Raw genomic sequence first — 19,124 nt, 5'->3', positions numbered from 1 at the left:
AATGCTCTGGGAACATGAAACAATGATGAACTCTTTCAGCTCAGGCTATAAGTCTATACAGAAAAAGCTGGGCCTGTCTGTAGTATTCCCCAAGGTGGATCTGGCACATATATCTTTTAAAGAGTTCACCTCTATCCCTGCATTTATATTCTTGTTCATCAAGAAGCTTTATCCAGTATTCTCTATATCCTTTGTAGAGGCAGGGACCAGTTTCTTGGGATCACTTTGGGGAGACAGACCCTGGGTCACTTGTCACTTTGCGTGTGGGTCCCAGTTCTTACATATTTGCTTATAGTTCTTCCAGATGTATAAGTTTTTACATCTGGAGAGAAGAATTTGAGTGAAATAATGCCAGTTTAACCATTGCTCTAGTAAGCTTTCAGGCATGAAATGTGCCTGAAGATGAATCATGTACACACAAAAGCACAGAGCAAATGAATAACTAGGATGAATCAGACCAATTTTATGTAGAATCATTGCCAGGTTCTGTTGAATCAAACAAAAAAGAGGAACAAAGTCTCTGCCTCAGAAAGTACTACTTAACATCCGGCATTCTTAGGGAGTTCAAGTTCATAACAATCTTTAGTGAATTGCCATTTCAGTTTGATTCATTCCGACTCAATCCATATCATCATTTTCCCTAGAATAATTTGGAATTCTTAGACATATATTACAAGGGTGGTTTAAGTAGAGAGAAACTCCTTCCCAGCTTTCTCAGAGACTTTAGGTAATGTTTATGACTGACAATTTCTGAATCTTGGCCAAAAAAAACACACAAAAAAACAAAACCTAATCGTGGTTTTCTACTTTTTCATAACATCATCAAACAGTATTAGATATTTTTTATGGGCCTATGCTCCCGGTCTGGAAGAGAACTTGGTTTTTGCTGCTTCAAGTTTTTTTGTTTTTGTTTTTGTTTTTCCTGGGACTAAGGGATATTCAGGCCTGTGTTATCCTATCTTGTTCCTTCAGTTCATGTATTCATTCATTCATTCTCACATTCGTTCATCTATCCATCCATTTATTCCAGGTTCTGCCACTGTAGAAGAGAATGAACAGCCCAAGAATCCCATCTGTTTTAGGTCCCTATCTCAGTAATGATAATAGCTGATGTCACTTTAGACAGGCTTACATGGGTGTGGACAGTGTGGTGGACAAGGTTCATTTCCTTCTAGGTGCTGAGTCCACCACCATGTGGATATGGGTTCCAAGACAATGGCTTCATGTGACTAACCAAAGGCTAGAAACGCAGATACCTCCCGTAGGTCAAGCAGCCCCCTCATGTGTGAAGAGAGGCTAGATGTGAGAAATAGATGCAGCTTGGACTGTGTAGACGTGGAGAATGCCTGCCTACAGAAAGCAAGTCACATTGGGAGCAGGGGAAAGAACATTACAAGGAAAACAAATCTAGAAGCCAAATATGACCTGTAAGCCTCACATTAGCAACTCAAGCTCTGGAAATCTCACTTCTGAGAATAATAAGAGCCAAAATTATACTTGTGGTTTTCTTCATTTAATATATTATTTGACAGCACTTGACGGAACATGAATTATGATTGTTCCATTTATTAAAATAAAATTCAGAGAGATAGAGTGTCTTTCACAAGTCACAGAGCTAATGAATTGCAAAGTTTAACTTGAGGCAGAGGAATGTCCAAAATTACAGAGAGATGCCCAAAGAAATGATGTATTATCATATGTAAAGTAGGCATACCCACATACGTACATTTATTCTACCTGCATAAGCTATGTGGCCAGAAGAAACACTACAAAGATATGTTCATGTGGAGCTTTAAGCAGTGAATTTTAGATATGGGATTCATTTCAGCAAATACTATATATATATATTGGACAACTTGCAATGTGCAAACCATTGTGAAAAGAGCAAACACTGAAAATACATGTGGCTCAGGTCTTCAAAAAGCTTCCAGGATGTGGGAAGGATGCACAGGGAAAAAAAAACAAAACAAATATGGTACATGCAAATAAAACAAGTGACACACCTCAAGCAGTAAGTCCTGATAACATATGCAGGAATGAAATTACATTCATCACTGCATGATGCCATATTATATTACACATCTATTTTATTTATATATATATGTGTGTGTATGTGTGTGTGTGTGTGTATTACATATGTTATCTTTCTGCTTATTTGCTTACTGACATTTCATTACACCAGAAGGTAAGTTCAATGAGGGAAAGCATTTTACTTGAATTTTTTCAGTTCTGTGTGACTGAAACATAGGAGGTACCCATTTAATTTTCATTGAATGAATGAACAAATAAACCTACAGAGTGGAGAGGGTTTCATGGAAGGGAGCCATCGATACCAGAAACCTGGATTTGTTGTATGATTCCCTTAAGACTCTTCTTTTGTTCCCACAAAATTCTATGCCAGATGCTAGCCACATAATAGGTGTAATTAAATATTTGGTTTGGGTAGCTTCCCTCTTTGATACTCAGTCCTCCATTGGCTTCAGTGATTTTCTTGGAGTATCTACAGTCTGGAACTTTTTCAGATGAACATTGTGGAAGCAGAACAGTTTGCCACAACTCGTTAAACATATCATGACAATAAGACTTATTCACAGGTTCCTACTATTTATGAAGTCATGTAGATATACTATGGTAAGGTTGACTGAATGAAGTAGTTGCACTGGCTGCAAAGGACACTGATACATGAGAAATAGAGGAAAATTTGGGGGGAGTAAAAAGAAGAATATGATTACTTCTTGATTGCCATTTTAATGACTTAACAATTGTACTTCAAAGTTATTAAAATGTCCTATTGACATGTCCCATTGATTTTCAATTTTTGTCCTTTTTGCTGTTCTATATGACATTATCTTTGAGATTACAGACAGCGAGATCGAAAACCACTCGGACACCTTAATCTTTCCCAACATAAGCTTCTCTGGGCTGCAAATAGTTCTATTTCTCTTGAAATAGAAGAAGGTAATTTAGTTCTTGAGAAGTTTCAAATCGAATATTTATTTTAATTATAAATGTCCCTTTTTGAGAAACAAGATTGTAATCCTTTGCTCAAATTTTTAAGAATATTTGTGATTACATTGTTGAGGCCAGCAATCATATTTAATTCATTTGAAGTACTGAATGCAGTTTAGACAATCAAATCAATGTTTGTTTACATTTTATAATGTTTCATTTCAAAATTTTGTTAGTATTCAGCATCTTCATTTGAAAGCAGGTTGCAGCTCAATTCACCTTTAATTTGGACCCAATATAAGCATTTTAGGTTGCTTTTTATCTCCCCGTTAACATTATTTGCAGCACCAAATTCATCAAGCAAATTCTTTCATTTGTTTGTTTTCAAGATAACACTGAGATTTGCTTGCATTTTTATCTAATCAAATACTTAAAAATGTCCTAGCAAAAGTTGTGTGCCAAACTCGGGACATTTCTAGTTCTTTTATGAGTGTCTATTTCTTTCTTTTTTTAAAATTTTTTTTATTTTGAGACCGAGATCCACTCTATCACCCAGGCTGGGAGTGCAGTGGTGCAGTTTTGGCTCACTGCAACCTCCACCTCCTGGGTTCAAGTAACTTTCCTGCCTCAACCTCCCAAATAGCTGGGAATACAGGCGTGCACCACCATGCCTAGCTAATTTTTGTATTTTTAGTAGAGACAGGGTTTCACCATGTTGGCCAGCTGGTCTTAAACTCCTGGCCTCAAGTGATCTGCCCACCTTGGCCTCCCAAAGTGCTGGGATTACAGGAGTGAGCCACCGCGCCTGGCCCTGAGTGTCTGTTTTTATTCCTATTGTTTTTTGAGGGAAATTGTGCTGTGATAGGATACCTGTCTTTCCTTTTATACCTGCTCTGCAGCTATCTTGTCTTTGCCCTTAGACTGTCTATCAGTGAAGGTTACAGGCAGTTTTGTAGCCCTTCTTCATCCTAACATCCCAGAGCTGTGTGTGAGGGCACGTGGAGGACATCTACCCCAGTCCTCCTGGGCAGAGTGGGGCATCTAGGAATTTGCCTTTGGAAGGAAGCTGCCTAGATGTTTGCTTTGCACACTGAAGTTTGAGGCCATGGGCTTTCTGAGTACCCTCCACTCTGTTTACACTGCAGTCAAAATGATTTTTTCAAAATGCAACTCTGACCTTTTACTTGTCCAAATACTTGTATTCTATGTTCTCATAGAACTTAATACCTCTTTTTCAAAACATTTATACACAATTTAAGTATGTTTGTTTTCTGATATCACATTTGTCTGATTAATTGCTTAATGCCTGTCATTCCTATTCTGCAAGAGCAGGGACTCACTGTGTTTTTGTCCAAAACAAAATATGAACACAACAGATATCTCTTTGATAGTCAATTATATCACTGCGCTAAGCACTGAGGATACAAATTTAGGTTCTGCCCTTCTAAGACTTGTGGACTATAAAGAGCCAGGCCTGGGACTAAGTCATTATAAGGCAAATAAATAAATAATATTTGACAGTAATACAAAAGTATGGACAGGAGCAAAGGGCTCATCCTTGGAAGTCTAGAAAGTGATGTTTGAGCTGTGAATTTCCACATGAGAACCATAGTTAGCATTTTAGCCAATTCTTTCCCCTTCAGTTCCTGAACTTCACTTTTTCTCAAGGCTATGTGTTGCCCCACTATGTGTTCTCGAGCACTGAGAGAAACCACAACTCCCAGGCCACAGATGCCCCTTTGTTGTGCTGGGGCAATGTCAAGAAAGGAGACCAGCATCAGTTGAGCATCTTCTGTGTCCCTGGCTCGGTGCAATGCATAAGACAGCTCAGCGGGTGGGATTAGGAGCACAGTTGTTAGAGTATATAGGGCTTATTTTCCCGTCTCTACCATTTGCTATCAATATAATCCCAAACACATTTTAATTAATCTCCCCAAAACTCAGTTTCACTACATGTGAAATGGAATAACGTGATTGGTCTGATAGGGTTGTTATGACATTTAAATTAACAGAACCAGTGTTTAGTAATTGTTGTGTTTGCACTAGTAATCTGTTGTGAATGTTGAAAGAAACAGCTATCTGGGGACAGTCTGTGAGAGTATCCCAAAGAAAGAGAACATTGCCGGAGGGGTATTAGAAATTTTTGCTTGTCACCAAGAAATAGCAATCCTGTTCTCAAAAAGAATTTCATACATTGTTATTTAGCCACAATCCCACACCATTCATTTCATTTTATGGCTCTTCTCTTATTTGTATTCTACTTAATAGAATTGTCCTAAGTGTTAGGGTTTGCTCTGTTACAATTATGAGTAAGCTACAGGCTTTATTGATAAAAGCTGGACACCTGCATAGGAATTGCCTGGAGTAAATCAAAGATGAAATATCTTCAGTAATCTTTCCAACAACGACCCCCTTAAATAACACCAGTTTGTGTTGTTAGGGAAAAGTTTTCTCTTTAAATGTACATTCCAATCTCATGCCAGGAATATAAAATTGTATTATATATATATAACATATATATAATATACAAATAAATATATTTATATAAATATATAAAATTGTATATTTTATATATATTATATAAATATATAAAATTGTATATATATAAATATATAAAATTGTAACAATTTGTTCTTGGGTTTCTCCTGCTTTAAATGTCCCTCCCTGAACTTTCAATAGCCCATTTCTCCTTTTTACAGATTTCAAATCAGAGATCTCCTTTAGGGAAAGGCCTGACCACCCAATCTAAAGTACCTACTCATCACACTGGCTTATTTTAGTTCTCTGCAGAATGGAGAACCTTTGTTTTCCAATTGTTTGTTCATTCCTTCAACCATTCATCCATTCACCTCTTCTCTACTAGAATGTCAACTTGGAATAGGAACCTATTCTGTTCCATTCATAAAATATGACTGGTTTCGAACCCACCATTATTGAATCCTTCATGTGTCCGCACTATTACACGATCTGGTGGTTAGCAAAACTGATCCAGTCCTCACGGAGGTAGCCTTAAGGGAGACATGTATTTGTCAAAACAAATAAACAAAAATGAATAAGCAGATAATTTCAAATCATGGTAAGTGCTCTGGAGGACCAGACCTTTGTCCTTTTGTCCTAGACTGGAAAATTGAGGAAAGTTTCAGTTGAGATCTGAAGAGTGGATACAAATCATATAAGTACATGAGGACACACACCATGCTCACTGTGCTTGTGAGAGCATGTGTGGTGGAGGGGGCCAACCTGTCTCAGGCCTTCCTTGTGGCAGCAACAAGAACATGACAGGAACACATTCAGGAACTAGAACAAGGCTTTGTGGGTTGGTCACAAAATGCAAAGTAGAGATGTCAAGTTATAGAAGAATCCGGAGGTTGGTGAAGCCAGAACCAGGAAAGGAACTGGGGTGTCACTGCACATGGATGTCATTTGAGGCCATTGGAATAGATGAGAAATAAAGGAGAGAAAGGAGTCTGAGGCATAGTCGGGATTCTCACTAGAGGTCATGAGAAGGAGGAGGAGCTGGCAGAGGAGATCAAAAAATAGCAGCCAATGAGGTGGAAGGAAAACCAGAATAGAGTGTGGTCATGGCAACTGAAGAAAGGTGACTTTCAGAAAGGAGGAGGTGGCCATCGTGTTAATTATGCTGCAAGGACAAGGAAGATATGAAGAAAGAAATAGTCCTTAAGATAGGATGGCAACACAGGGCCTGTTAGTGATCTCGGTAAGAGCTGCCTCTGGGATGTGATAGGGTCAGATGCCCACCTGGAGTGAATCACAGAACATAAGGTGAGAAAGTCCAGGCAGAAACTCAAAGAAACTCTTACAAAGAGTTGAGAATATACTCAAGCACATGCCCATGATGAAATGTTTAAGCTAACGTGTACATCCAATCAACAAAACCCTAAATAAGGTATTTCTTAGCACAAAAAGCTTTGAAAGAAACCAAACAAAATGATCAGAGCCATCTAAAATTTTGTCTTGTTTTGGAAAATCTTCTTTATGTTACCTATCTGTATGGAAAGACTTTTGGAACCTCAAGCCCACATAAATGGTCTCTCTCTTGAAGGCTTATTTTTTGGTATTCTCTTTTTTTTTCTTTCTTTCTTTTTATACCACAGAATAACAGACTAAGAAAATATGCCTTTGAATTGAAAATGAATGACCTGACCTATTTTGTGCTGGCAGCTGAAACAGAGTCAGATATGGATGAATGGATCCACACCCTCAACCGCATTCTGCAAATCAGTCCTGAGGGGCCCCACCAAGGGAGGAGGAGCACAGAGCTCACTGATCTGGGGCTGGGTGAGAGCATATGAAGCCGTCTTCCTTCCTTTGTCCAGTGTGACCTGTGTTTTTGGTTCACTCAAGCTGCTAGGCATTGTAGTCGCTGTCTGTTCTAGCTCATCCATCCTGGGGCCATTTGTTCCAAGAAATCACTAATCACTCCTAAATCTTTACTGCACAGTAATGGCCACCACACATAAGTACAATTGAGAGTCAACTCGCAATGATCTGAGGCTGTCCCCCAGCAAATGATGTTGGGAATCATTTGTCACAGCATCAAAAATGTGCTCATGTCCAATGGGACATTACCTTTTAGGGGGCATTTTGTGGTTTTCAGTCTTTCATTAAATTTAATTAATGAATCTTATGCTCTGTAAAGGCAAATATGAATTTCTTCCTGTAAGTTAAAAAGCATCTTTCATTTGTGCTTTTTGATCATACTGTGATCATCTTATATGTGAAAGTTTCAAAAATTATACATGGTAATGGAATTTTTATAAGATTAATTTTTTTTTCTCCCCATCCTGATTCCTTCATAAGAGTCCACTTCATTTTATGCAAAGAGAAGGGAACAAGAGAGAGGAAAGAAAAGGTGAAAAGAAGGTTAGAAAAGCAAGCCTGTAGCTGCATAGAAGGCAAGTTCAACACCAGCAAAGTCAGTCACTCCTCCCAAAACAAAATTATTTTCAGGCATTTTGCACAGCACATGGTACATTAGAAACCAAAGCATCTTTAAGTTCTCCTAGTCTACGTCTCAGGCTCTAGAGTGAAAGAGCCATAGAATAATGTGGAAAAAAACTCTTGTTGATTTTGTTGGTTTTAACACAACTACTGTATGCCATAGTAGGTGTTTTACACTTATGATTTACTTAATAATAACAACCATAGTATTAATGTTTACAGTGTCTTACAGACTTTAAGTAGCTGAAGCAAGAAGGTGGATTCTAAATTGACAGCCTAAGAGCGAGAATTACCAAAAATACATACATATTTAAGAAAACTTTAGTATGCATTAATTAAGTAGGTCAAGACAACCCCAAGTATAAATGTAGTGTAAAAATCCAAAGTTCTCGTAGACACAAGATGGTATCATGGCAAGAATCCCAAAATGATCCTCAGAGGGTCTGATTTCCAGGCCCAGATCACCCAGCAATGTTCAGGAGTCAGAACACAAGGAAAGTTTAGGCTCACCAACGTCCCTCTTAGCTCTTAAGTCTAACTTAGTTTTGTAAGTCACAGGCTAGAAGAATGTGTGACTCATGAGTAATATTTAATAACCTGACTTGGTATATCTTTTTAAGATTCACTGGATAATTCTGTAACTTGCGAATGCACGCCAGAGGAAACAGATTCTTTAGAGAACAACCTACACCCAGACTTTGCAAAGGTAACAAAGTTGACATTGTACTTGCAAAAATGATTTGAGCTATTTGTTAGTTATGGCTTTCACGGAAAAGACGTAAATGCTTTCTTTTAAGATTTAGACTAAGAAACTAATTCGGAACTTTCCATTAACCTATGTGTTTTCATTAACATACACATAGAGCTCAAAAAGGAAAGAAACTTTTACGAGATTTGCCAAGTGTTAGTGGGTAATACTAAAATGGTGATAATACTAAGGGGCTGCTTCTTGGCCATGTGGATGTGTCGGGCTGTATCTGGATATTTAGATACCAAGGACTAACACGATTTTCTCTGTAGTACCTCACAGAAACAGAAGATACTGTAAGAACAACTCGAAACATGGAGAGGCTAAATCTGTTCTCTCTAGATCCAGACATAGATGTAAGTCAAAATTTTTTCTAAGCAGATATGAACTTGATCCATACAGTTGGGGATTATAATTTAGCATTTCTTTTTTATATTGGATGTTTGGTGACTCATTCAAAACTTTTTTAGACCTTGAAACTCCAAAAAAAAGATCTCTTGGAACCTGAGTCTGTGATCAAACCATTTGAAGAAAAAGCTGCCAAGAGAATCATGATCATCTGTAAAACCCTCAACTTAAATCTTCAGGGATGTGTTACGGAGAATGAAAATGATCCGATAACGAATGTAAGTTTCTCCTCTGTTACATCTTATACCATTCAGCCAGCATTACACCACCCTAGTCAAAATCTCTTTTATTCCTGCTAATTCCAGGCACTGGTTTCACACTATCTAGTGTACCAGGGAACATTATTAACAGCATTTTCCCACATTACACAAGTTTACAAGTTCTAAAGTGGAACACTTTATAATACACTGTATGAATAAAGCATAATTAAATATTAATATACTATACTTTATCAATATACTGCCATAAAATTTTCCTTTTAACTTAAAGAAAAAACATTAAAGGACTGTGTTTGGGGATTTTCTATGAAATCAGCATAGTGGTTTAGAGTTTTCTATGGCATTGTGTGACTCCTCTTAGTAGTACTCAAGATGGCTTTTTTTTCTTTTGAAATAGTCTTGCTCTGTTGCCCAGGCTGGAGTGCAGTTGCGCATTGTTGCTCACTGCAGCCTCTGCTCAGTGCAGCCTCAACTTCCAGGGTTCAAGTGATCCTCCCACTGAAGGCTTCCGAGTAATGGACTACAGGCACGCACCACTGTGGCCGCCTACCTAAGTTTTTTGTGTTTCTTATACAGATGAGGTTTTGCCACAATGGCCAGACTGGTTTAGAACTCCTAGGCTCAAGCTACCTGCCTGCCTCAACTTCCCAAAGTGCTGGGATTACAGGCGTGAGCTACCGCGCCTGGCTTTTACATGCATGTTTTTATTTTACTCTTTCTATATTTATCCATGTAAAAGCCATCTTTTTTTACTCTATATTTATTTTACTCTATATTTTTTTATTTTACTCTATATTTATTTTCATGTCTATTAGAGAAAAATCAAAGCTAACAAACCCTGTGACTTCCCAGCCATTATTGCTGAGGACAAATCTAAATAGTGTATCAAGTAAAATAATATTAGATGGATGTTAAATAAATACTAGCAGGATGGGACATGTAAATAGCAGAAATGACAAAGGAGCTTCACTGATATTTGTGTGAGTTCTCTTGAGAACTTCTTCTTAGTACTTCAGTGGTCAGTCCCACTGGATTGTGAATGTATGTGTGGGAAGGGAACTGTTTATGAGCATAAACGTTATTAAATGTTGAATTATTTTTACAAATCACTCATAATTCTATATCAATCTCGATTATATTAATATCCTAATCACTATAAGGCGCAGTTAATATTTTGGCATATTTCCTTTCATTATTTTTTAATGCATTCTGTTCACTTTCTGATCCATCATCCTCAGTTGTCATCTTTCACCTAAAAGAGGAAAACTGATTTCCAGATCCTTGATAGGAGTCGCATTGGCTTTCGAAGGCAGAAACCACATTAAATTTTCACTGTAAACTGGGTCCACACATGTCATGCCTTCATCTATTTATGATCCAGTGAAACTAGCCTTGTTAGTTGTGACAGTGAGTGGATGGCAGAAAGAATTAACCTTTTCAGAAGACTCTACTTGATATCGACTGACCTGTGTCTTTAGCACCTCAATGATTTGCTTTGAGCCTCCTACCCCAGGTATAGAGCAGGAAAAGGTCCATGCTGTGGACCTCTGATTTAATGAGGAGACTCAAATGGGATGTGCCGTTCTGGGATTAGATTGCCTGACTTTCCAGCTCACAAGTTGTACCACGCTGGGCAACGGCCTACTGTCAGTCTTCACTCCTTTAAATGGAGACAGTAACAATACCTATTTCAAGTGATCACTGTGGTTACACAGGGTACCGTATCAGAGGTACTCAGACATTGCTTGGTACAAAGTAAGCGTTCATTAAATACTTAAGCGTCATCTAAATATGTGAGAAATTGCATTGAAATTTGTCAAAACTGCATGCAAGTTATTGATATTTGTGTTGATATATGTGAGATTCTTGTTGACAGGTAAGCTAACATGGAAATGTGTCACCAATAAGAATCTTGTTGAAAAATGAAGCTCTTTTATATTCTATAACTTTAACTTTGTACTAGGTGTGAGTAGAAATGAAAGTAGGTGAAGTCAGGTTTATTCATTCTCCAAATATACTTATTCCATGTGTCTCCTGTGAGCCAGACTTGTCCTAAGAACTGGGAAAACAGGAAGTAAGTAGATAAGCAAGGTCCCCAGTGTCTTGAAAATCAGATTCTTTTTTAAAACAGCAGAAAGCAAACAAAAAAACGAACGATTTAAGTGCACATTATTCCAAGTTCTTTAAAAGAAATAAATATGGAGAGATGTGTTCCAGAGGAATGCAGGAAAGGGTTACTTTAGACAGGACAGTCACCTCTCTGCAGAGGTGATTTTGAACAGAGACCTAAGGGTTGGGAAGCATAAAAACGCAGGTCAGGGGCGAACATTCTAGGCAGAAGAAAGAGAAGTACAAATGCACTGAGACAGATAAGCTTTAGCAAGTTCTAGGAAGTGAAAAGAGTTAGGGAGGTGAAGGACATACCAAGATGACGTAGGAGAAACAGAGATAAGATGATGTAGGGCCTTAAGCCACAGTGAAGAGTTTGAATTTATCCTAAGTGTGAGTGGACACTATTCAATGGTTTAAAGCACTTTAAAAACAAGGTTTAAAACAAAACAAAGAAACAAACAAAAACGCAAGAGTTGTCCAAGAAAGGAGGCTACTACCACCGTTTATTGCATGTCTTGAACAAGGGCTGGCAAGGGAGAAGGAGAGAAATGGGTGGATTGGACTGGTGTTTTGTAAATTGAGCTGATAGGTTTTCCTGATGTGTTGGATATACTGGATGATGGAAAAATAAATCTCAAGGATGAGTACTGGTTTTTGCTTTGGACAGCTTTACACACGATGATGCCATTTACTAAAATGGTAACACTCGAGAGAGATTTGCACAATACAAGTCAAAAATACCATTATGAACATGTTTCACTTGTTGGGACGATTAGATATCCAAAGAGAGATATCTTAGGAACAGATTCAAATGCAAGTTTGGCGGCCAGGCATGGTGGCTCATGCCTGTAATCCCAGCATTTTGGGAGGCCAAGGCAGGCAGATCACCTGAGGTCAGGAGTTCGAGACCAGCCTGTCCAACATGGTGAAACCCTGTCTCTACAAAAAATACAAAAATTATCTGGACATGGTGGTACATGCCTGTAATCCCAGCTACTTGGGAGGCTGAGGCAGGAGAATCACTTGAACCCAGGAGGTAGAGGTTGCAGTAAGCCGAGATCACACCACTGCACTCCAGCCTGGGTGACACAGTGAAACTCTGTCTCAAAAAAAAAAAAAAAAGAAAAAAAAATGGAGTGGCCATGAATGGAAACACAAATTTGGAAGTCTAGTTCAGACAATAATGTTGTGGGGCGGGGATCTAAAAATGTCTATGACCATAGAGAAGGGGCCAGAAAATAAATAAAATATCTGAAGGATGAATAGAGAAGTGACCAAAGAAGTCTAAGCAGAAATGGCTGTTGGGATAAAGATAAACCAAGGAATACTGTATCATGAAACCAACAGCGAATGGGTAGCTGTGGTAGTGGTGCCAAGAAGCTGAGGAACATGAAGTGAAAGAGGAGTCTATCCGGTAGATATGGCAAAGTGGAGGATGTTGTGGACTATGGCAAGAGCAACTCCCATAGAGTGGAAAGTGTTAGAAGTAATCTGATCATGCCTTCATGCAGGATTTTAAAATAAAAACAAAACAAAAATCTAGAAACTTAGTCCTTGGAACCATTTGGAAATACCTGTATTAGTCTGTTCTCACGCTGCTAATAAAGACATACCCAAGACTGTGTAATTTATAAAGGAAGGAGGTTTACTTGACTCACAGTTCAGCATGACTGGTGAGGCCTCAGGAAACTTACAATCATCACCGAAGGGGAATCAAACATGTCCTTCTTCACATGGCAGCAGCAAAGGGAAATGCCAAGCAAAAAGGGGAAAAGCCCCTTATAAAACCATCAGATCTTGTGAGAACTCACTCACTATCACGGTAACAGCATGAGGGTAACTGCCCCCATAATCCAATTACCTCCCACTGGGTCCCTCTCATGACACATGAGGATTGTGAGAACTACAATTTAAGATGAGATTTGGGTGGGGACACAGCCAAACCATATCATTACCTCAAATGGTAATGTCACTTAGTCACCTTGTTAAATAAAAATAGATGCTTTTTTTTTACCTAGAACATTTTTAAATGCAATTTAGAAACTGAACATCAAAGATAGTGGGCTTTTCTTTCTACTGCCAGGGGCATATGACTCCTTCCACATGAATTCCTTTCTTTGTACTAAGATGCATATTCAGAAGCCAAATGCTTGTATTTAGACCAATCTCCCCAGGCAAGAGAACAGGGCCAAGTACAGAGACCCAAGTTAGTGTGTCTTTTGGTATCTGTCAGACTGAAGGGTTAAGTTGATTTGGAGTGTTTTGTATGTCGGTGTTGTTTTTCATTTTACAGTTGATACATATGTTGAAAAACTAGGAAATTACTTTAGAAAAATAATTTCATTGTGCCTATGAGCAATAATACAAAAAATAATGTCAGCCTCACCTTCACAGCAGTTTGTTATTTAAGGTCATTGTTTTTTAAAAATCATTGCTTATTTATTCAATGACACTCTTTCCTTAATGAAACTATTTTTAAACTCATTGTTCTTAATTCAATGAGCATGTTTTAAATTAATTGAAGTATTTCTCCAAGTTTCTTAGGAGCCAACTACTGCATTTAATGAATGAGATTCTAAAGACTCCCTGAAATAACATCCTCGTGATGAGAAAACAATGTTTGACAGCATGTAATTTTTTAGTCAGTAAATTGAAAACCAAATTCAAGTTGATGGTTTTATAGTATAAAATATTTCTTTGAAAATAGAAATTGACTCCAAAAATCTGAACTAATAAAGCTACATCACAGTAGAACTACATTTAAAATTTTATCGTTGAGTTTTTTTCAGAAGAGTACAGAATTCTAAACACAAGAAACCTATGAATTAATTTGTTAGGCTTTGCAGAGCTTTGTTAAACAAATCCTCACTGAAAAGACAGTGATTTGACATTTATTTTGAAAAGGTGGATTGGAAGAAAGAAATGAATCACCACATGAGCTTTAATTTTTGATGGGTTATCAAAGTAGGTATTTATTTCCATTCACAAGTAGAAATGAAAATCAAAATGCAACAATTCAGGAAAAAATAATAAGGGTTTTGCTTTGACCTTCAATGTGTTTTGAGTTCTCACTTGAGTTATTTTTCTGTAATTTTTGCATTTTTCAACTTTTGGCAGACTACCACTACCACAAAACAAGAGTTTTTCTAAATTAATTTAAATTGGTATACTATAAACTTTTACTTTGTAATTGCTTTATATTTTTAAAAATAATTTACTGAATTATTTCATATGCAAAAACTTTTTTCTAACAGTAAAGGAGCTGGCAAGTATTGCTAATATTAAGAAATTGAACTTGTCCCCTTGGTATAAACTAGTCACATTACTACATTTCAAAGACAGGAGATACCGTTAAGCATTTAACAAAACCCACAGTATGAGTGAGTCTGTATAATAATAAACTGGATCACAATATGGTGTTTCACTATAATCTGTTTGTCCATAGAATACTAGTAGAGATTGGCATCAACTCAAAATTAAGTAGCATTTTAAAACAGTAAAAATGCTAGTTTTTATAGGCGTATTCCAATTTTAACCACATAAATGTATAACTACATATATGTACATGTATTCAATATATGTATATATGTACATATATGTATGTAATTACATATGGATATATTAATTTGGTCTTTATCTCTGTTGTGAGATTTTTCTAGTTGACCATTCTTTCCTTCTTGAATCTTTCTTAGCTTCTGTAATACTCTGGCAGCATTTTAAAATTTTTTATTTGTTTTTTAAATTTTTTCCCTATTTCCCAATCTGTTTTATAAGTTGTCTTCCCTACTCCCATCTCCATCCTTTGCATGTTGATACTTTCCAGAATCCTGTTCTGATTTTCTTCTATTTCATGGATTCAACAGGACCCCACACACAAAAAAACTCTCAAGTCCAGCTCTCCAGTCAAGTTTCCTTGACTCGGCTCAATACACACATCCAGCTGCCACTGGGATGTCCCGCAGATGACTTTCTATGTCTCATTTAGAATTCATCTTTGTATCTTTATCCCCTATATCAACCAATGGTATGATCATGCACTTCATTTCTTTTATCCTCAAACCTGGGAATTTTCTGTATTCATGCCCCTGTGAAACTTTTTCTCCAATCAACCAATACAAACACATGCAAAGAATAACCAAGCTCTTTGGTCATACTTCCTTAATGTTTCTCAAATGCCTCTCCCACAAACACTTCCTACCAATTTTTCTTTTTGCTTCCACTCTGATCCCACTCTAATGTTCTTTTCCTATGCTCTTTGATGTCTTATGTCTTTGCACATGTCCCACACCCTACCTAGAAATCCCTTCTAATCAATTCTTTACCTAATTACTACTTCTTTCAAACTTGACCAAGAAATTTCTCCTTCTTCCCATCTTCCATAACTTTCCCATTTTCACATCTTCCGCTTCCTTCCTAGCCTGGGGACAAGAGGTTAAGAGGAAAGCCACATAGAGGCTTGAATTTGGGTGAGCACCCAAGAATTGATGGGGAGAGAAAGCCATGAAGAGGAACAGAAGCAGTCTGTCCTGGATGTGTTGGGATACAGGTGCAGGGCAGCCCAGAGGAGGCAATTAGAAAAGATGGCTGGTATGGTTGGGAGACTGGTTACTTTGAATCAATAAGTAACTGGTGGAACAAGTAAGTAAACAGATTCATGGTAATGAGATCCTGGGTTCTCACTGTTGGAGGACCTACTTACCAATATAAAAAATGGGAAGGCTAGAATGAACCCTTGAGTGTTTGTATTGGAAGCAGAGGTATAAACATGAACTAATTGGTTTTTAATAAGTATTCATACACAGATAGAGATAAATTATGTGTGTGTGTGTGTGTGTGTGTGTGTGTGTGTGTATTTCTTACCTCCGTATGATGGGAGGGCACAGAAGCAATGATATCCCAGTGACAGTGAACACAACAAGCACCCAGATCGTCGTTTGTAAATGTCACCCTCACTATAAGGAACCAGGGCTCCCTGGAGAAATATCTGGAGCATGAGAAGTATAGGATAAGTCTGGAACATACTATTTGATAAAGAAGTACTCAAAAAATGATGGAGACTTGCCAAAAAAATACCCAGAAGTTAACTTGAATGAATGCCTCTAGCCAAATCTGGGACAATTTCAGCATCACACTAACACTAATTATTGTAAGAGCAAAACCCATTGAGTAAAACGGTAATCCATGAGTCTATACTTGTATTAATAAATAAATTAATTAATATCAAAATAAGGGAGAAGGGGAAGTTCATCCTTATGATGGAATACTAGCTAATACGTGTAGAAAGAATGGTGGAACTGAAAAATCACCATTGGCCACCATTGTGGTGGTAGTTGACTGCAATGGAAGTTATCAATGGAGATGAAGACTAGGGTGGGTTGTGTTTAATGAGTAGCAAGACATGAGGGTAATCTCAGAACATATTTCCACAAATACAAATCAATTGCCAAAGGGAAAATGGTGACCTTTATAATGGAGAAAACCAGCAGATAAGGTTAACGTCACAGCTGCTGAAGGAGTTGACACTGTGTGCTCTTGAAACAATGAAGTATGAAAATCAAGCATCGATCCGAGATTGTACTGCCGTAAAAGCGTGACCTGAATCCTGTCATGAGGACACACACAACAGACCCAGATTGAATGTATGTCAGAATGTATGTCCTGTACTCTTTGAAAGGCCAAAAACCTGAAAGAGAGAAAAAGACTGAGGAACAGTTTTGACTGAAGTAAATTGAAGGGAAATAGCAGAAAAACATAATGAGTAGTCCTAGATGGGATTCTGGACCAGAAAGAAAAACGGAGACATTGTTGAGTCAACTGGCAGCACTGAAAGGAGCATGCGAGTTGCACAGTGGTTTTAGGCCCATATCACTTTCCTGACTTGGATGGCTGCACAGTGATTAGGCAGGTGAGTGTCCTCATTTGGGGGAAACACTCACCGGAGTATTTAGGGGAGGAATAATACTGGAAACTTGCTCTCAAAGCATTCACACTGGTTATAATAGGTGACCGCGTGAGCGAGAGCGAGTGCGTGTGCGTGTGTGTGTGTGAGAGAGAGAGACAGACAGGGAGAGAGACAGAGAGAGAAACAGGAGGTTAAGAGTTGAATCCGGGCAAGGGGGGTAAATAAGGTGGTTTTATGCACCTTATACACAACCTTTCTCTCTATTCAAAATTATTTCAAGATAAGAGAAAAAATAGTATCTGTTTTAACAATTCAACTAAGATATCAACGCATCTTGGGAAACTTCCCGCCCTCTCTGCCAACAGACTCCCTCACAACCTGATGCTCCCCTACCTGCTTGCCACAGTGTTTTGTGCTTTAATATGTATCTGTGACACTAATGTGTTAGGAGTGCCTTAGAACAGTGCAAAACACATAGTAAATGCTCAACAACTGTCAGCTATTAATTATGTTTCTATCAAGCTGTGATAAAAAACAGAGACGTGGTTGGTTTAGTGAAGTCCAACCACAGTGCAGTCTGGAAACTTCTAGGATTTCATTACAGATTTTCAAGGGCCTAGGAGACTGAGGTGGCATGTGTTTTCTAAGACTGTAAGGGAAATAACTGGAAGGATTTGTAAGGCCCAACCATGCATGTAAAAGCAACATAAAGAAGAGTTCTTGGCAGGGAAACTAAAGAACCAATGAGATACAGTACTAGGATCTAAGGCACTTGCTGGAGGACAGGATTCCGGGTCACTGAGTCAAGGGGAGCTTGCCTGCTGCATTTATTTTATCTACTGCTTTGTTAAATGACGTACTAACGAGGCTGTCGCACGGATAATGATTTTATGTCAAAAACATCTGTTCTTTCCTTTTCATGCAGATTGAGCCTTTTTTTGTGAGTGTGGCACTTTATGACCTCAGAGACAGCAGGAAGATTTCTGCTGATTTTCACGTGGATCTAAACCATGCTGCTGTCAGACAGATGCTCTTGGGGGCTTCTGTGGCTTTGGAAAATGGCAACATCGACACCATCACGCCAAGACAATCAGAAGAACCTCACATCAAGGGACTTCCGGAGGAATGGCTAAAATTTCCAAAGCAGGTGGCACTTTGTTTACTTGTGATGAGATGGAAAATGCGTGTACCATTATTCTTACCAATAGAGCACATAAGATGAGCAATTTCCTGAATAAAAATTCCCTTAAAGCTGTCCTTTTTTGAAAAAGTGGAATTTTGTAAATGTCTACAATGTGGTTTCTTCCATGCTTATTAGCTGCTTTCTTTGTACACAGGCTGTATTTTCTGTAAGCAATCCACATTCTGAAATTGTTCTGGTGGCCAAAATTGAAAAAGTCTTGATGGGAAACATTGCAAGTGGTGCCGAACCTTATGTTAAGAACCCAGACTCCAACAAGGTAATGTATAATCTTATAAATAACTTCATTTGCTTTTGCTTTTTCTTTTTTAATGGAGTCTCTCTCTGTTGCCCAGGCTGGAGTGCAATGGTGTGATCTCGGCTCACTGCAACCTCCACCTCCTGAGTTCAAGTGATTCTCCTGCCTCAGCCTCCCCAGTAGCTGGGATTACAGGCGCATGCCACCACGCCTGCCTAATTTTTTGTATTTTATAGTAGAAACGGGGTTTCACCATGTTGGTCAGGCTGGTCTCGAACTCCTGACTTCAAGTGACCAGCCTGCCTTGGGCTCTCAAAGTGCTGGGATTACAGGCCATGAGCCACTGCGCCCAGCCAACTTCATTTGCTTTTAAGAAAGAAGGCCAC

At 38.2% G+C, this 19,124-nt stretch overlaps 1 protein-coding gene across 20 annotated transcripts in view; it reads left to right on the top strand.

The window, feature by feature from the left end:
- Positions 1–19,124, top strand: part of DOCK10 (dedicator of cytokinesis 10) — a 280,766-nt gene that overhangs the window by 160,858 nt on the left and 100,784 nt on the right. For 19 of the 20 annotated variants that reach the window (XR_012421525.1, XM_074010334.1, XM_065526527.1 and 16 more), the window contains 6 exons: positions 7,065–7,248; positions 8,532–8,617; positions 8,932–9,015; positions 9,130–9,285; positions 18,225–18,446; positions 18,637–18,759. Coding sequence is in view for 16 of the 20 variants with exons in the window: in XM_074010334.1 (XP_073866435.1) it covers positions 7,065–7,248; positions 8,532–8,617; positions 8,932–9,015; positions 9,130–9,285; positions 18,225–18,446; positions 18,637–18,759 (855 nt within the window). In the remaining 4 variants the exon portion in view is untranslated. Of the gene's footprint in view, positions 1–7,064; positions 7,249–8,531; positions 8,618–8,931; positions 9,016–9,129; positions 9,286–18,224; positions 18,447–18,636; positions 18,760–19,124 lie in introns of those variants that run through there. The other variant, XM_074010336.1, reaches the window with a different exon arrangement.

The sequence above is a fragment of the Macaca fascicularis genome, chromosome 12 (assembly GCF_037993035.2).
Source record: "Macaca fascicularis isolate 582-1 chromosome 12, T2T-MFA8v1.1".
Taxonomy (NCBI): Eukaryota; Metazoa; Chordata; class Mammalia; order Primates; family Cercopithecidae; genus Macaca; species Macaca fascicularis.
Note: the sequence above shows the minus strand (reverse complement) of the source record. Positions and strands in the feature narration are given on the sequence as shown.